The sequence below is a fragment of the Pezoporus occidentalis genome, unplaced genomic scaffold (genome assembly GCF_034315485.1).
Source record: "Pezoporus occidentalis ecotype Australia unplaced genomic scaffold, CSIRO_AGI_Poc_V1 ctg37, whole genome shotgun sequence".
In the NCBI taxonomy this organism is placed as follows: Eukaryota; Metazoa; Chordata; class Aves; order Psittaciformes; family Psittacidae; genus Pezoporus; species Pezoporus occidentalis.
Genome location: NW_026915691.1, coordinates 4,797,435 through 4,817,468, shown reverse-complemented (window position 1 = coordinate 4,817,468; position 20,034 = coordinate 4,797,435). Strand labels below are relative to the sequence as shown.

The 20,034-nt window shown below is 38.9% G+C and overlaps 1 protein-coding gene across 3 annotated transcripts in view; it reads right to left on the bottom strand.

The window, feature by feature from the left end:
* LOC134170244 (septin-2) overlaps positions 1-19,702 on the bottom strand; it is a 74,065-nt gene extending 54,363 nt beyond the window's left edge. For all 3 annotated transcript variants that reach the window (XM_062631493.1, XM_062631491.1, XM_062631492.1), the window contains exons 1-8: positions 19,585-19,702; positions 14,143-14,194; positions 12,931-13,030; positions 11,351-11,437; positions 10,624-10,747; positions 5,774-5,908; positions 5,198-5,315; positions 23-124 (exon numbers count right to left, since the gene is read on the bottom strand). In XM_062631493.1, coding sequence (XP_062487477.1) covers positions 23-124; positions 5,198-5,315; positions 5,774-5,908; positions 10,624-10,747; positions 11,351-11,437; positions 12,931-13,030; positions 14,143-14,169 — 693 coding nt within the window. In that variant the 5' untranslated portion in view covers positions 14,170-14,194; positions 19,585-19,702. The remainder of the gene's footprint in view (positions 1-22; positions 125-5,197; positions 5,316-5,773; positions 5,909-10,623; positions 10,748-11,350; positions 11,438-12,930; positions 13,031-14,142; positions 14,195-19,584) is intronic.
* Between the last annotated feature and the right edge of the window lie 332 nt (positions 19,703-20,034).

Sequence of the window (20,034 nt, the reverse complement as noted above, 5' to 3'; positions counted from 1 at the left end):
ATAAGTTGGGAGCAAAACTTGCCTTTAGAACTCTGGTTTGTTCTTTAAACTCCTCATCTTCATCAGAATCTGCATCAGGGAGCTGATAAATCCTAATGCCATGCTCAGAAATCTCATCCAGAACCTGAAGTTTACAAGGAAGGAAGAATAATAAATTCTTATTTCATCACAGAGGTGTTAAGTTAAAAATACATACATTCGATTTACTGGTTTGTCACAGCTAGAAAACTCAGGATGCTTTTCTGCTTTAAGTAGAATGCTTAGAAATAATCATGAGCAGCAATACAGTTTTAGAAAACATAGCAAGTAAATCATAAAAAAACCCAACAAAATGGACTCACATGGAGCATAATACAGAAGCAGACAAAACCAACGTGAAGTTAGTATGAAAAAATAAGTAAAAACAATGAATTAGGAGGTGTCAGTTACAGCATCAGAACCATAGAGCCCATGTCAAAGTATATTTTTGTGTATTTGTTAGGCATAAAAATTTAGAAGACAGTGCCTCTTGAATCAAAAAACACAAAAGCTTAAACCAGAGAAAGTTATTCAAAATCCACCAAGAGAAAAACCATCCAAACCCAGTGTTCTTTATTGCCCCTAATGTCCAAGATTGACATTAAAAATGCACTACTCTGTATTCCTGTATACATTCTTTTCCTAATGAAATCACTGCAGGGGTAAGCAGCTAGCATAATTCCAGGCCTTTGGCAGTTTCAAAAGGTGGTAGGAGTCAATCCTTTCCTCAAAACTGAACAGACTGCTTCTGCTGCCATACTATTTAAAATATTTAAGTCAGAAATCCCATCAAATGCACAAGATTTTCTTTCTCTGCAGAAAGCGTGGTGGTATGAGGAGAGCACGAAGAATGCCGAGATCCCACAATAACTCTCTTCAAAGGGATCTTGACTATCTCAGCAGAAGGTTAACTCTGCAGACTTCCAAGATTAGTATTCCCTAATGAGCTGCAACTGTAACCCCACAGCCAGCACCTGAACCAAGCAGCAGCACTACTGCAGCAATGAACTCTTACAGTAGATAAAGTGTGAGCAAAATCAGGATGGAGTTTGAGGTAATCAAAACCATGCAGGAAAGCCTATGTAATGACTTGTGCTGTCATTACTACATATATTACTGGACATTAACTGGATAATATAAGTCTTAATGAGCCTTCTCCAGAGCATTGCAGGGTTCCTTGATCCTTTGTTGTGATGGCAACCGATAGCTACAGTATAAATAAAACTTATCCAACCAGAGCTTGATTATCAAACAGCTGATTACAATAAAACAATCCTTCAGACCACTGGAAGAGGAATGACCATGTATGAAGCACAGCTATTCCCATGACAATATTTTCCTGCCAGGTATGCAAACATCCCACGCTCTCACACGCGCGCACACAGAGAATAAAGCATTATGAGCCCCCACCTACACAGAGAGCAATACTTTTAAAAGAAAAAAGAAATTTGGGGATAAGTGTTGCCAAGAAACAATCAACAGTTACATTCACCGAATTACATTTAAATCAGTGCAGGTTGCTCTGTTTGGCAAAATGGAAGACAGCTGAATTATCACCAAATGATAACAGAAGATGCACAGCTGGGATAGGTGGGACAGCGCTGCAGTGCGATGCCTTTAAGCAGCTGCAGAAAGCAAGAAAGCACATTTAACCTGGCTCAGATCTTAAAGATAAAATGCGAGTGAAACAATAACGGGAAAGCCAACAGCAAGGGGTGCTAGAATAATATATTACAGCTGTTAAACCAAGTGCTTTCCTGAAAGGAAAAAGAATTGCAATAAAAACAAACTGCATTTTATGCTCCTAACAATGTAGCAGCATTTTGCTTCTTCAAATCTGAATTTTATTGGCCTCAGAGGGTTCTGTGTTCCTAAAGATTAGCCTTCCCATGGGAAATGAAAGAAAAAAAAAAAGAGTCAAAATATTAGTTCCCCTCTCATGAAGTCATTCTTTTGAGCAGGTTTCCTTAGCAGCCGTGCATGGCACAGCCTGTGAAACTGCCTTGCATTTCTTCCCACTCAAGAGTTTTTAAAAAATAACTTTGAATTCCAGAAAGACCAAACAGGAATTACTCCAAGCTGGGTTTCCTTCGCAAGCACCACAAACTGATCTTGCTGCAAGCGGCAAAACAAAAACATTTTACTTTAGATTGATGGCCAAATGGCTGAAACATCTGAAAAAAAATAAGACTTCAAGCTGCGTCAGCAGAGCAGGATTTTGATTCTTACTCTTGATTAGAGATTCTGTTAGCCAAGATGCTTTGAGTTAGAACAATATACAGGAGCTAGACTTTCAAAGCTTTGGAACCACATTATACATTTGACTTAACATAAACTCACAGTTTGTAGAGTAACCTCTGCCAGAAGCACAAAAATAATGAAGATATGTTTACCTGTTTCCTAACCACTCCCTCAGAAGTGCCATTCATCTCACTGTACTTAGCCAGCGCATAGATGTGGTGCCCATCTATGTAAGTCCAGACTGCTCTGAAGACTAGTTAGTTAAAAGAAACTTTGCTCGAACTGGGAAGAACTAGACATGGATTAGCACTGAGTATGGTCAAGAGAAGTTGCCTTTAAATTAACCTGTTCATCACAGGATATGTAAACTAGGATTCATCTCTGTCTTCCATAATAAGACCTACATCATAAACCCTCAATCTAACATCACTTACAAAATTGAACTGAAAACCAAGCAATTCCAAATCCACGCTGGGAAACACATTCACTTGCACTACTGCCATGCTTCAGTTAAAATTCAGCAATAACACCACACAGAAGTAAATGTCAAAAGTAGGTGCACTATGCTATGCTTGACTCTAAGACCCCAACATCAAACAGCAGATAAAAGGACAAAACAATTACAGCAAGTATTGAAACCTGGTAATAATATGTTGTTCTTCCTTTCACCTAGGAATTGATTTTGTGAAAGATGACTGTAGCTAGAAGCTATTTCTATGAGTTTATTTTATGTATTTGAAATGACAGAGCAGAACATTCAGATTCCCAGAGAATTATATTGTAAAATAATGAATATTATGCTTAAATGCCTGCTTCAAATCTGTCAACATCATTCTGCTATCAAATGCTGAACGAAAAAATAAGTACCTACGAAAACTGAGCCTGACGTACACTGCTGAAAGATCAAATACAGTTTCTTTATAAAAAGTAGCAGCTCCACAAACAATATTACCATTAGATAAAAATCTTTCACCAAGTCAATTACAGCCACTGAAAAAGAGAAGCAATAAAACCAGCAGAAACAGAAATCTCTGGTCTGTTGTTTCCCTGAGTTCTTTCAATTTGCTCACAGTAGCTGTCATCTCCTCAGCATTTGTGGAACAACAAAATAAAAGCTACAAGGCCTGAACAGAATTATTCCCTGGAAGATCTTGAGGTCCTTTTTAAACCAATGAATGACCTTTTTTCCTTCCTCTTTTCACCTAGTTCATCATAAAGCTGGTCACTTTTGTATAAACAGCTCTTGCCACCTTCAGTGAATGTTTGTCTGCACTGCAGACAAGGTTCATCCAGTCACAACTGCCCTCACTTTAAACTTCCTCAGCTACAGAGAATTTATTCCATTTCTCAGGCAAGTTTTCTTTACATCACAAGAGCAATGCCAGCAGTACCTCACCTTGCCAAACTGCAGTTGTTTATATGCCTGCACAAACCAGTCACACCTTTGTGACACTGGTCCACCCAAAAAAACGCCAAACAAATCCTCTGAAATTAGGTTGAGATCAGCTAAGTGCTGGTCTGTAAGCATGAGTTTAACTATACTATTTTCCCAGTTAAATAAAGCTGTACTCCCTCAAACAAAACAAAAACACACCCTCACACAAAAGCCCTTGGAATAAAGATCCAATACCCATTCTAAAGGACTACTGAAAGCCAGAGGGTCATAATAAAAACATCTGTCACACCCTCAGTGACAAATCAAAACGTGGTAGTATAAAATGATATGAAGATATAACATAAAAGTTATCATCTTGCCATGAAAAAAAAGTTTGCAGAGTCTGGCACAAAGTATAGGCTGCATTTTAGAAGTACTAATTATACTACTCAAGGCATAAGTTATTAAACTTGTAACAACTCACAGGCTTTCTAGGGTTCAAATCTGTTGAACTTTACAAATGAATGTACTGGAGGCAACAGAACCTTACTTGTGGTCTCAAATTTTACTAAGCCACCTCTCAGCATTACAGTCTCACCATTCCTTTGTTTAACAAGGTGCATGAAGTCAGTCTGAATCAAAGAGGATAAACAAGGGAAGATTAATCTCATTATAGAATAGTTTATCTAAGGAATGTAAATATTTAAACAGGGATTAGATTTAAGGTAAAAAACTCGTACAGCCACAAATTTGTAATTTATTTCTGGAGAATTCACTACAATGGCTTATTTGGCAGAGGCTGGGCTGCCTTGGAAAGGTTTGACAAAAAAAGCCCTTCAAGACAGCAAGTAAACCTTCCAATGCAAAAAGATTAATTTTAGTACCACTGTCTGGAAAGACTTTCTCCAATGCAATCCAGAGTATGTCCTTGTATTTCACATGAACAGACAACTTAGTAGGAAAAATGGATACAAGACATAAATTTTTCCAGAACAATGGAGCTACAGAAAGCATCCTGCTAATATATTAGCCCAACTGTCCTGCCTTTACATTAGGGTTTTAGTTTGTGTCATGGATGCACTTATGAAGCAAGTTTCCAGTCACCTCGACTTAACCATACTTTGCTACAAACCACATAGCACAGACAGAGCACACAAACCAAGTTTCTTTTGAATGAAACTAAAGATATTATCTCAGAACATGTCTAATGCACTTCCACGAATAATGGGCATTCAGTGGACTGGACTAAACAAGAGCTAGTCTGAAACATCTCCATTACATGCACTTCAGGATGACCTGAACCCTCGTTTAACAGTTTTGCCCAAAACCTGCTCTATTAGGGCACACTGCTTGTTAAGACAGATGAAGCCAAGAACGGTCACGTTCTCAGCAAGTGTCACTGGTAAAGCACATCACTCTGCAGTGAAGATTTCCCACCTCACACTTCCTGAAGATTAGGTGTTTGGCCAACACCACTCACTCTTCTTCAGTTTGAATTTACTTTACATTTGGCTTTAACATTTTATGGGTTGCACTGCTCCCATGACCAAGTGTTAGACCTACTCTTCTCTTCAGCCTTTCTCTCTCCTTCAGAGTCAGCGTGTCAGCCTTGGCAATCACAGGGACAATGTTGACTTTTCCATGAAGAGCCTTCATGAATTCTACATCTAGTGGTTTCAGCCTGGATAAAAAAAAAAGAGGGATGGGGGTTTGTGGGTTTTTGTTTGGGTTTATTTATGTTATTTTTTAACAAACAAAATGTACTAAAAATTACTTCAAGTATCTACAGAAATAGTTTTTCCAGAATAAATTAAGTAAGAACACTTGCTTATCAGCTTAGTTGTGTAAAGGTTGAATTGAAATTAAAATTATCACTACAAGATAAATAGGATATTACAAGCTCTCTGTTTCTGAGTGATAAACAATCTAATACTGAGTGCTTCAAAACAATATTGAATGCCAAAAAGGGGACAAAGCAGAGGAGAGCATTAATCCCCAGGGACCATTTTAATTGCTTTGGCTAACTGATAGTGTGGGAAGTAACTCAATTAACATTAAAGTTTCCCGTTCAAGTAATGAATGAACTTATGAACAAGACATAATACCCTAAAATAAAAGAGCTCAGGAGCTTTTACTTACCCATGCCCAAAGGGAGAGATGAAGTAAAAACAGCAATGGACTCTGTTGTCTATAATGTGGCGCCTGTTTAAACCGCTCTCATCATGAAGGTATCTTTCAAACTGGTTGTCAATGTACTGGATAATTGTTTTGAAGCTGTGATACGGAGGGAGGGGGAAGACAAAGAGAAGCATCATAGATCAGCTTTAAACTAATGAAGAAATAATTATGAAAAGTTAAGAACAGGAGAGAATCATACTTTTATTAAGAACGGTTGTTACAAAAATTCAACTTTTAGCATTGTATCTGTACTGAAAGTATTTTGATAATGCAAAAAGATACTCTGACAGCAACCACTGAGTGTTTATTCATGCCTAGAGCTACTTGAAAGTGTTACTGTGTCCACTGGATAAAAAGTTCAAGGGCAAGCTCAGAAAAAAAAAAGCACTCAGAGATGAGACAACACAGGCAGGAACAGAAGATTGATATTTTTTTCTGGGTTTGGGGGGTAGGGGATGAGGAATTGTTTTTAAACCAACTGACAAATGACATATCCAGGATATCCTCTTGATTTACAGCCCTGACCTAGAGCTAAGTTTCTATAGTTACCTATGAAAATTCTGGTATTCTCGTCTGCTTGAATTACACACAAATACATTTGTAAGTCATGCACGCAAGAATCACATGATTTATTAAGCTATTTTTGTTACCTTACAGACTCCTACTCTGTTGGCAAAGAAAAATAATTCCTGCTTAGTTCAAGGCAATTTGAAATATGCACTACAAAGATGTAAAGGAACACAAAATTTGAACACGTAGATGAATCAGACACAAAGAGCTGTGACTAGAAAGAGAAAACACAATGCATTACTAAGAAGATTGCTTTAAGATATTCCAGAGCATGGAGACACCTGCAAACAACATTAATATAAAAGGACACTTTATATTAAGTGCTGCTGGAAAAGGGAAATGAACACACTGATGAAGATAAGATTAGGCAGATGATTGTGTGTCATGGACATATCTTAAACTACTTGAGGAAAAACTGAGCAGAAAACCTAGCTTGAAAAATAGTATTTCTGTTGTTGAGAAAGTGCAAATTTGACTGGAGAAATTTCAGGAGGAAACATACAAGAGAACACAACACAAATAGTAGAATTAGTAATCTGGAAAATGAACACATAGAATGATGGCAAATACTGTGACAGCAAAGTTTAGCCCTGGGCTGCATGGCTATAATGAGGATAATGAAAGGAAGCAACACGAATGATGGAAGAGATCTTGGAGGGAATTTGATTTTCCAAAGTTGAGCAAGCTTTTGAATCTAGGAGGAATAAATACACACACAATTATATCTGCAAGATTTCTAGGTCATACCACAGAAGACAATGCAGCAAAACATGTATTAATACTGAGTTTTGACCTTAGTGCTGCTCAAGTCTTTAAGAGCCAGCATCTAAATAGATAAATATGTTGAAAAAGGACAACAGGGTTTATGCTCCTGTTGACCTTTGCTACTCTCCTCTTAGCTGGTGAAAGGTAACAAGATGAAGACGTACAGATATTAGGACAGAAACCAAGAACGAACAATGGGAAAGCAACTATCACACATTTCTCTGGCAATGTAATCAGTTTACGTGCAGTTTTCTAGCTCTAACTGCTATAATTTTCCCTATTAATATGGCCTTAGTGTCCTGTACCTCCTGACTTCCGGGAAACACCTGGCTTATACCACTGTGCTACCATTACTTAGGAGATAGCACATCCTGTATTGTAACAGCAAACAACACAACCATTGCATTTAAGCCCACTGAGAAAAAATGAGCATTACCAAGCTGCCAAAACCCACAAAATCAAATTAATATAAGCCAGTAAAAAAAAAAAAAAAGAAAGCTTGCAGCAGCCAGAAAGGAGCTAAAGAATGACCTGTGACACTGCAACCAAGATGAAATGAGGCCTATGATCTGCAATACCTAATAAGTTAATATGTAGACTGGTTTTGTCACCCATCCTTTTGAGGCCAGATTTGATTCAAATCTGTGCATAAAGCAATCTTTTGTTTCCCCTCCTCTCCTTAGATCCTTTCTTACCTGTCTTATGAAAGATACTACTTTAAGGACACACTTCTCTTATGATACAATTGTCCACATGCATGGAACAGCCATCCTATGCTTCAAACCTCCTACCATAAAGAATTCTGCTATTCTCCAAACACATATTTAAACAGATAAAAAGAGCATTCCCAGGCATGGTCTGATTCTAGATTACAGAACTCAAGCTAGCATGAACGCTTCACACAGAATCTAAAATTGATCCCTGTATTTAACTGCAGTTAACATTTACCTTTCCTTATGGGCTGTTTTAAGTTCAACAGCATTCAGAAAACAAAAAACAATCTACTTTAGAGAATTCACCGTACTAAATCTAGAACTCATTTCCCAATTCAACACTGTTATTCTTCTAATCCAGGAGGCCTCCTGGATAAACTGCTGACAACATATAATCCTTGCTAGCACTACTTCTGTGATGGAAAGTACATAAAAAATTGACCCCAGGTCCCATCCTTGAAAGTCAAATTCTAAAATTAAGCTCTTTCATCAATGCAAAGCCAGAAACCAAAAGTCATAAGAAAACCTACTCAGAAGAAAGGTATTTGAAATACTCTCAGCAATTGCTGCCTCCTAACAGACATTGTACCAGTTTGATTTACCTCTGTTCAAAAATAACCTTAGCAGAATTCATTACCCTGAAGAACAGTCGGTCTGCACAAATTACAGCTGTCCTCAAAAAGTGCTTTATAAAGCTTGGATTGAGATCAGCACCATCTACTGGTTAACCTCAACTGCAGTGAACACAAACATGAATTCAAAAAACACAAATTTGCTGCTTCCTCTGAACTAACAAGGAAGGAAGGTAGCTGCACTGGGTCAGTCTTGACTACAGTTTGAAACAAAGAGTCCATCCATCCAAGTCCCTATGATATCCTGTAAAGACTTTGTCAAAGTTACATTCATCAGGGCACAGACAAGGTCTTTTCATGGGATATAAGAAAACAGGACTAGAAAGACATAACTAAAACAAACTGTATCTTTTTATTCTTTAGTATATAGGTACAATTTGTTCCCATAATATATTTTTATGTTTAAGATTTGTCACAGAAACTACATATAAACCAGTAAATTGTTCTACTGGGTCTGAATCATCATGGAATAACTCTGTTTAGTAAGCCTCCAAAAAAGAAAGGGGAAAAATCTGAACACGTAAGTCCCTGTGAAACATCTTAACAGAATAAACAAAGGGCATTAGAACACAATCAACAAGAAGAGCTCTATGTAACACAATACATGGGCTAAAGAGCTCTTAGCTCCAGCGGAAGGAAGCTCTAGTCAACAGTGCACAAAATAAGCAAGGCCATGCTGCAGTCCAGAAAGATGCCTTCGTGTTACTCTGAAAGATTCCCCCCCCCCCTTTTTTTTTCAACTTAATAAAGTAGGAAAAGTGAGAGGAAAATAAAAATCCCACTCCAACTTCACTTCCAAACTTTCATTTAGTATATTACATAACTTCATTGCCTTCACTTCTGCTGTTTCTACAGTACACCACTGAAAGAAAAGGAAATCCATGTCTGATAAGAAAGTTTTTCAGAATGCTCCAGATAACACAACATTCTGTCAAGAAAAGATCACAAAACTTTCTATTGGCATTACAGATGTTTATTTTATCAGCTATTTTCCTCCTTCCTGCTTGTTACTTTATAGAACTCAAATCAAACAGTATTAGCTTTATGCTCCCTTTCTCTGCACAGTGACACTTTGTTTTCCTTAGGACTACCCCACACACACCACAAAAAAATGTGAACAAAAACTAAAGGATAAGCAAAATAAATATCGTTAGCACTTCTTAAAAGACAGGTACGTAAAAAAAAAATAATCAAAGTTTAGCTCCTAGTTGCACTGGAATAATTCAGGCATCCTATAAGCACATTAACATATCTCATCTTTATTTGGAAAAAAGTTATCTCAAGATCAGCTCTCCACAATTAAAGGGAAGTGCATCATGATGATGATTTGGAAATTGCATTTATGAACAAACTTCCTATTTTACCAATTTCTTTCTTCTTGATCTTTCTTCTAAAGCAATTGTCTATGTTGTGTGTACCTGCAGACAATTACTTCAGCTGTTATATTTAGTCCAGAGACAGCTAAGTAGTAGCTACATCATTAAAAAAGCAATTCTACCCAAAGTGCTAGTAGTGCACATAAAGGACAGGGAATTAAAAGTACCATATTAAAAACATGGAAACTGAGTGAGCCAGAGATACAGAAAGTAAAAGACAAACAAAAAATTCCCTTCTGTCAGAGGCAGCTATAGAGACAAAAAGTTGACTGCAGCTGTCACAGAGAACCTTACTGGAGAGAAAGCCATTAATTTTGAGGGAGAATCATAGACAGCCTAGAGAACACTAACCAAACGTTTTAAAGGGTTTGAAAGTTGTTAGAAAACATGAAGTTGTACAAAGTAACACAGTTTTACTCGGGATGTGTATTTTAGGTAACAAAAAAATGTATGAGAAGCTTGATTTGAAAGCTCACACAAATGAAATGTCATGTCACTGATGATATGAAGATGAGCGCTCAGAACGCAGAAGTGCTCAGAAAATTGTGCTTAACTGCAAGGACTTAGAAAAGACCCTCTACTATGAATTCAAGATAACATCCCATTAATATTAAGAATAATGAATCTGTTGCTTCCTTTTAGTACATCAAAGTTATCCAAAGACCACTAGCCAGATCACTTACGTTCAGAGAGACAGACACACTAGTGTTTTGTAAGATACAAACTATCAAGCAAAGCAGTATTTACACACATACCAGTCCTGGCTGTTTATGGCATCTCCATATCCTGGTGTGTCAACTACTGTTAAACGCAGTTTCACCCCTCGCTCCTCTATCTCTACTGTAGAAGCTTCGATTTGAACCGTTCTCTCTATTTTCTCTAAAATAAAGGAACATTTTGATTGTTATTGTGCCTATCAATTGCTGCAGAAATCCCTGCAGGAGAGAGCAACAGAGGAGGAAATTAATCTGAAGTGTATCATAGCCAATGCGACATAAAATATTTTAAAGGAGAAAACAAGTTAGCTAGTCAAAATTTAACACCACATTTTTGTAAATAAACTAGAAGCAATGAACTAAAAAGGCGGGATTTACTCATGACTGCATGGAAAAAAAACCTAAAATATTCAGAAGCATGCTGAATTCTTTGTCAAAATCTATTTACACCTCTTAGCAGGATTTATGGCTTTATAGGCCAAAAGCATTAGAGGAAATGGGGATTAGAGTAAAACCACATTTAGGTATATTGTCAGTATGGGAGGCTGGAGGAGGCAAGGGACGTGTTGGTTATTTTAATAATGATAAACAGCAAAAGCTGAGTCTTTGAAAATAAAATGAAAAAAATAATAGCTCAAAAATACAACGTGGAGGATTAAAATACATCTAGAAAGGGTCTCATGGGTGAAGGTCTCATCAGAATGAAGCAATGATAATGTAGTATTTCATAGGGTATATGCTAAAGGAACTGCAAAACCATGTTTACCTGCAGCTCCAGGAATGTAACGCTCTGGATAAAGATCAGTCAGGAACAGACTGTTAATTAAAGTGGATTTTCCCAAGCCAGACTCACCTACGAACAAAATAATTCAGGTTATTAAGCACATACACCTATATTCCAAAGCACCTCCTCTTTCGCCAAGCCTGCATTACGGAGGAAAAGTAATCTGTTCAGCAGGATCCACCCTAGCTTTTGATATAAAAACATCAAAGGTTCAGCAAAGTACTTTTAAAACCACAGGAAAAAACAAGCCTCTAGTGTTTTTATAAACGTTACATGAAAATGCTAAGTTCACTGTACTAGATTTCATAGTAAAAGCTGAAAGGTCATATGGCACTTGACTATACATCTAGAGATAGTTTGGTTACTTCAGGAAAAGAAAAGCTTTCCTTTTTTCATTTAAGCTTAACAAAATCAGGAGCTGTAACTCTCCCATTGAAAACTTCTGAGACCTTTAAGGTTTTTCTAAGCTAGAAATTGAATCTGGAACGCTGTTAGGTGGGAGAATGAATAAAGCAATCCCAAATTAAGAGAGAAGCTTTGCACCCTTGTAGTCCGGCTACATATGTCCTATGAAAAATGAAACAGAAAATAGTAAGAAAATTATTCAAAATTCACCTGAGAAGTTCCAGTCAATATAAACTTTTCCCTACAAAGTAATAAAGTTAAACCTGTACAAGCAGTTATTAAATGTGAATTTCAAAAAGTCCCTTTTTTCCTAACCCAAGGGATCAAAGGAGTCAGCACTTAGAACAATCGGCCATGTTATTTTAGAGGCTGCTAACACCTAATCTTAGAGATGGAAGAGTTATCTGTATTTATCATCCCAAACTACATGAAATCAAAATCTCTACACTTATCACAAACTACCTGGTTATTTCACAGACATTGCTGAACGTTCTGTCACCAAATAATCCCAAAAGGCACTACAGCGCAAAGAGTTCTAAGGAAGTGTTATACATTTCTCATTTTCATTTTTCCATAACATGTCATTCCAAAGTAACCACTACAAAAAGGCGACAATACTGTGGACTCCCTTTGCACTTGTATAACATTAAGCTGATTCAATGCAAGTATAATTCAACACATCACTTAAAACAGTTTAGTGCCTAAGGGACTTTCCAGCAGACTCCTACAGGTGCTCATTCACAGAATAGGCAAATTACATGTTTAGCGATAATATCAGCGTGAGTCAGTATGGAACAGCAGAAAACAGAATAGCAGCATCACCATTCCAACAGCAAGATATTCACCATGTGCATTCATGCCTTCTGATGGGGAAATAGGAGTGAAAGAAAGATTAATCAACTATCCCTACCATCTGACCATGAGTCAGGATTACAAGAATGTCCTGTTGGCTCAAAGTCATCATCTTTAATCACTGCAAATACTCATTCCTACTAAACATGACAACATATGAAGAGCTCCAATTAGAAAGTGCATAGAGGTCCAAAACATTTTCTTCTGTATAAAAGTCAACTGCTACATAGGAAGACACATGTCTTTGTGAAATAAATTTTGTTGTTGCTGTATAACAGTCACAAAGACTTAAACAAGGCACTTACCAACCACCATCAGTGTGAATTCAAAGCCCTTCTTCACGGATTTCCTGTGAACCTGGTTGGGCAGATTTGCGAATCCCACATAACCTGCTGAGTCGGAAAACTGACAAGAGAACAAAAGTTGAGTATAAATGAGATCCCTTTCCTCCTAAAAAGTTGAAAAGAGTTCAGTTGATTCTATACAATAAAGTGCAGAGGTACATAAAACACATTGAAAAACAGAGAATTCAACTATTTTTTTCCTGCTATAGCAAGACAGACCTTGAAGCAGGCCCGTTTACCAAGCAGCCTGATACAAACGGGAATCTGTAAGTACCTTGGGTTACTTATAAACAAATGTCTCTTCTCAAATAAAGAATCTGCAAGCTTGCAAGGACACACTATTATTAATCTTAAACTGTAAACATGGCTAAAAATCCCCCAGATTTTAAGCTAGAGAACAAAAATATCTGTTCAAATTCAGTACATGCTGCTACTACCTTTTATAAAAATACATAATGCATACACTCGTATGTAGAAAAACAAGAACACTGTATAGTAATGCAGAGATTACCAACATACAACCACACAGAGATCTAGCTTCTGCTTGTTAAGCTGTTCACCTATCTTCACAATGGTTAACTTCTAACACAAAAGCAGGAAAAAGAAACATATCTGAAAAACTTATCAAAGAGATTTAGGCTATAAAAAGGGCAGTGTGCTTCACCATCTGTTATCAATTGACTGAAAAACTAATAAGAGCCTAAAAAAAGAAGTGCAGCCGCTTGATTTAGGGACTTTTGAGTTAGCTGGAACCAAATTATCTTTATAGATGAGTTTATGACGAGAACAGTTTTTATACAATGCCATACTTCCAGTGGTGCTGGGGAGATCCAGGGGAAATCACTTAAAGGGCAATAATTATTAGCTAACAATCCTTTAAAACCCACTCAGAGAAATACATGAGAAATGAAGGTTTTGTCAAATTAACTTTCCTTAGATAAAGGCACCATTCTAAATATGTAAGCAAACATTGAATGTCCAGCAATCATCCGAAAGCCTATTTCTAGAAACACATGCAAGCTCTGTTTCTACTAAGCATATCCTTTTGAGAACCACATATGAAGCAATAAGGTATCATTTATTCACTGTTTTACCACTTCAATAAAATCACGAGCATTTTTAGAAGTTCAACAGATTCTAAACAAAGTTTTGGCCATGCAGCCATCTCTTTACCTTTACTTTTTCACCTGACTGAGACATGTTTCTTCACTCCAAGGTTCAGACACTGGAAAATAAAATCCATAGTGCAAGTTAGCTAACTTGAGGGTTACATTAATTTTAAGTTTTAATTGATCAATTGAATATAATCACATTTTATTCTAGCAGAACAAAATGTCACATACTCAAAGACGAAAGAATTAAAAAACAAGCCGTAATCCATATAGTGGTTTATGTGAAGCTATTCAGAGGAAAGTAATTACACAGGATTATCAAACCCAGAATAGTTCACTGAAATACTTAAAAGTTCTGAAACAGATCACTTTAAAACTCAAAAGCATTAAAATTCAGTATCCTTAAAGATCTCTCATCCTTCCTGTCTTTAAAGAAGGAAAAATATCTACCAGAAGCTAATGCTGAGTATTCATGGTACTCCTGATGTAATTTTGTTAAAAGTTCTGATTCTGTAGTTAGCTAATAAACCCCAAAATCCAAATACTCTGTTCCCACTCCCCTGTACAGAACAGCATAAGGAAATCCTTCTTCCTTCCATTTTTACACTTTCCACTTTGGAATTATATTTTTCTTAAAGATGGTTTCACATAAGTAAATGTAGTGTAAGTGTTGTCCAAAACACGACATTTGAGAATCATTACTATATAAAGCAATTATCCTGAGAACAAGATAAATCTGGGATTTCCAGATAAAGGTTATAACATTATTTTCAGTTGCTTCAAAGTACTATCACTGAACATGAATACTACACTGGCAGTTGGCTAACCCACAGTGGACATAAAATTTCACCCTGATCTGAAGGACTATCAGAAAGATGTGTTCTTTAGTTTCAGGCACAGAACAGCTGGGGTTTGGCAAGCCCTTATCTTTTTGCTCAAGGATGTTAGTTGTGCTATAGATTAACTATCACAGCAATAGCAAGGCCCTTTTATTTAGAGCAGCCACAGCACTGACCGGAAACACGGAAGCGGCAGAAGCACTTCACAGTTTTGTTTGTTGACAACAGCTCTTGGCCTGGGGAAGTGGGGAAGTGACCTATGCAGGCACCTGTGTGTTCAGACAGAAATGCTTTCCTGTTGGTTAGCTGTAGTCATTCTAGCAGGATACAGTCCAGTTTCTGACACTGGCAGTCTGACAGTCAAATCCTAGCAGAGACACACTAAGCTTTGCACTGAAAGAAAAGCTGAAGTTAATTGCAACTTGGAGTTTTAAAGAAAACATGTCTTCAGCTCACATGGCATTTCATTTGCCCTGAAGCAGGCATTTTAAATCCTGGCAGCTGTGCAGACACCAGCCACCCTGTAAGCAAGGAAAATTGTTTGGTTTTGTTTATTCCTCCAACTTCCCCCCATGTGCTTGCTAATGAAGGCCTAATACATCCATTGCCTATAAAATGAGGAGGTCCTGATCCTAATCATCTTCTGATCACCTTCAGTTGGGTATTCCTCAAAACAGCCTGGGAAACATCCCTTCAGAATGGTTTTGACAAAGCCAGTCACAGCCCCACTGAGGGATGCAACTCATTGTTCTGTCCACATCTTGTTTCTACATCTAGAAACCTCTGTTGCCACCTTGTCTATAAAATCATAGACAAGGTGACATAGTAATATAATTACTATGTTACAAGTAACATAATTCAAGAGTTTAGCAAAGTTCCTAAGTAGTCAGTGAGTTTTTATGTAGCTTCATCTTCTTGGCCCATTTCCCACAGTAAGGCCAGATGAGAAGCCTACCAGAGCAGCTGCTATAGTTAAACCTGAGAAAGGGGAGCAATTCAGATTTAAATATGCATGGTAAATTCTCAAATGACTCCTGCTTTAAACCCACAGTATAGTCACATCCATTGTAGTATTACCCAAGCTGCTGGATTAAAAAGCAGAAGTGTCACAATTCTTGTCAACTGAGTACGACTCATCTGGCTTCAAAATTAGCCTGTCGTCTCATAAAAAAGCCACATTTACGTTAAGTTGTTCCACAAATAGAACTTACAAAACCTGTTTTCTACCAGGCAAACCATGCTCACCCTGTGTCTTTCTCTGACCAAAAAGTCGCTGTAGCCAAAGCTGCAAACAGCTTCTCTGATCATATCATAAGTGCAGCACATGCTTAAATGTATGTGTACAGCAAGCATCCAGTTAGTTATTTCCCATTGTGTTTTGTTAAACTAGAAATACTCTAACTAAAACTTAGCTAAGCAACAACGAAAAAAAAACAAAACACCACCCAAATGAGTGAACCCACTGTTCCACAGCACCTAAACAAGGCACTGAGGTTCAAAATGAAGCCTGTTACCCAGCATCAACACATTTTGCAATTCATAATACTGCCCTCATGAGGTTTCCTAGAAAATTATTTCGCCAACCGTCTTCCCCAGATGACCTAGGCCATCTTCCTGGAGCTTTACCTTACCATTGCAAATCAAAACCTTAGAATTAGCAAAATACTGGATGTTACATTGTCAAATCTTTTTACAGCACTAAATAACCACGGTGCTTACAAGTGACGTGTCAATGGACCAGACTGCCCAGAGCATCAATGACTGCTGAACTCCTGAATGTGTCTACATGCAACTGAGTCAAACATTAAAATACTGTGAAGCTGAGTATCTGACAACACTCTGAATAATCCCACATCTGGAAACTGTAGTTTCATTATTATGGAAAATTCATTAAAAATTAAAAACAACAAAGGCAAAGCGGAGCAAGCCATCACTGTTCTGTTTGCCTTGGATTTTCAATTAACTATTTCAATCATTATGAAATAAGCAAAGCAGCACATGCAAAATATTTCAAAGATAAAGGAATAGATAAAGTACAGTTGGATTAACTTGCAAAAAAGCAGTGAAACTACTTTTAATTGTGAGCCCCATTTAGCATGTCTAGTGGGAAAAAAAAAAAAGGGACACTATGCTACAGCATAGGAATGTCCAAATCAGGTTTTGAACAGTGGATAATGTAACAAAGTTTCATTTTGGATCCCAACAAATTCCTACCCTATACAATTTGCTGTTCAGTAATCGAAGGGAACAAATTACTACTAAATTCAGTTACAATTGCCTCCTGTATAAATACAGAGCCCTGGAACGTGCCATCCCACCGTCTTCTGCTAAGAACAGTGTTCCAGTGAAAGAGAAAGAGAGGGGAAGGAAAATGGGTCATTTCCTTTGTTCCTGTCAGGATGCAAGAAGTAAACTGCTAGGAACAGGCAGACTGGGAGCTTCTTAATAGGATCTAGCACAAAGAAAACTCTATGAAAAACGTACAAAGAGTGTTTCCATATAAGGATACTAAACAACACTTTGAAAGAATGACTTCAGAGTGACCTTAACAACCATCTCCACAAGCAGAGCACAGCAGCCCCTGAGCTATCACATGGGACCTCATCTGAGACAGGTAACTCTGATACTTCTGAAGAAGTATTTAAGGACCTAATAAGGAACCACAGAAAAACAGTAAAGGCTTAGGTAGGTTTCCAAGTGCTGGAAATAGTCTCAACAACATTAGCATTCTCAAGTCACATATTCAGACTTAAAGCAGACAGTGAAAAACACCAGGAAAGTGTCAGTAAAACATCAGTATTTGTGGTTTCTCACAAAAAGAACTACAAAAACCCACAAAGAAATAGCAGTCAAGTATTGAGGCACATAAATAATTAAAAAAAAAAATTATAACTTCCCCAAGTATCTTACATACAGAAAATCAAGGGAATCATGTGAAAATTAAAGATTTCCTCACTATATTCCAGCCCTGATACAGAGGTGGTCAAATACAAAGGAGTTCACTTTTTTTGCTAGCTTATGCTATCAAAGTCATATGAATCACCCCACTCGGTCAAACAACATCAGAGCTGTTCTCTATGTCAGGCTTTATTCCCCATCACAACTTCATCTCTGCACCTGAAAAACCCCTCCCAGAATTCCCAAGGAGTGTCCCTTCAGGTGATTCAACTTTCCCCATTAGAACCAATGTTACCAACTGAAGGAAACCTCTTTTACACGTGAACAACTGAATATATTTCTGTATCACACTTATTCTGGAAAGTAACTGTATACCCCTTCCAGGACATACAAAATGTAACAGCAAATGCAACAACCCAGGACTGGCGCGTGCAGGTAGACCGTGCCAAGTGTATGCCACTGCTCTGTATTTGGATTAGTATTCAGAAGTTTTACACACTTCATTCTGACAATGCATTTGAACCAGTGACACACCTTATAGGTTATGACTGGGAATGCACTGCTGTTCATCAAAACTTGTAACATTTCTGTGACTTAACAGCACATGCATGCACAGCAAAGGGAGGAGAGGACCAAGCACTGAGGGAATTTTGTGAGCACTGCTCTTAAAAGGAAAGGTCTAGAAAAAAAGCTGTGCATAAATCCAGAGTGCTAATCTCAAATATTGTATTTAAAGGCCCATTTCAATGTTAACATACTGCTCCAGACAACTTCCTTTCCTAGTTATTTCAATGAACACAGTCACTTAAAAAGCACAAAGGTGGCAATGATACAGCCCACATTAACAATCAGTGTTAGTGATTATGTGCTTCCTACACAAGCAGCTTTTGACACGATTTTCCCAGAGTTACTCTATCAGTGGAAAACACTGTGAAGCAGACTTGTTTTACAAGTCTGCAGGAGCTTTTCTTAAAAACCTAAACATATTAGCCACAATCACTTATCAGAATACAGGCAGCTCTGCCTCATACCCACAAAGCTTAAGTATAACTGTGTGCATACTGGCAAAGCCCAGCAAAAAGTGGTAAGTTAGTATTTTAAGTCGCTTTCAAATCACGCCCGAGTCCCATGATCCCACGCAGCCTCCAGCCTGCATGTAACCAATTTAAGACCTTAAAAAATACCACAAAAAACGTAAAGCACTCTTGCCAACCCTGGACCACGTTGCTCTGTGTATTGGTGGGTTACATTGCTCCTGCAGCATCCCCCTGTCCCTGGTACTCGGCCACTCTCAGTTTTGCCATTTCTAAAATATCCGAGGAATGCCAATGGAGACAGAACTTCCTGCTCCGTCCTCGCCCCGCATCTCCAGCTACATCCTGCCGGGCACAGCCCAGCACCACAGGGGCCTCTCCGCATCCCCAAAGTAACGCACGCCCTGCTCTAAAATAAACTAAAGTGAGCCTAAACCAGTCCAAGACCCCGATACGCTCTTTCCCTCGTCATCCACTAACTCCAAAGGCCTCGTCCCGGGCAGAGGGAGGCCGAAGCCAGGCCGCTGGGCCGCACACGGAGCACTCACCACAGAGGGAGAGCTGCGGACACCGGGCCGGGGCAGAGCCCGTACGGCTGGCCGCTCGGGGCAGAGCCGTGCCGGGTTGAGCGGTGTGCAGGGAGCGGGAGCGAGCCAGAAGGAGCGGAGCGGTGTGAGGGACTCAAGTACGCACCCACCGGCTGGAGGGCACGACCCGGTCCCTGCTGCTTACCTGAGCCCTCAGCCTCTTCCGCCAGTGCCTGTCCTTCAGGCCGCGATCCGGATACCTCCCCCGCGCAGTCCTCCGGCATCCCACATGCCACCGCGACCGAGCGCCTGCCTGCCTGCCTGCCTTCCGCATAACTCTATGGTAGGAGCTGCTTCCCAGGGTAACCACGAAGCCCCGCTCCAGAATGAGCGAGAGGAGGGATAGAGTGTCTCCTTGCTCTGCCCGCTTGCCTCGGTGGCAGCGAGGGGGCCGGTCCACGTTGCCGTGGTGACCTCCTCGCTCAGGGCCCGCCGGCCCGGCCGCCATGGGGGTGCGGTGTGGGAGCCAGGACACAGTGAGGGTCCGGCTGCGGGAGCGGCTCAGCGGCGGGTGCTTTTTCCAGGGACATCCCGCAGCTAACAGCTAACATGGTCCGGGTAGGACGGGCCCGCAACCCGCCCTGCGGGATGGGCG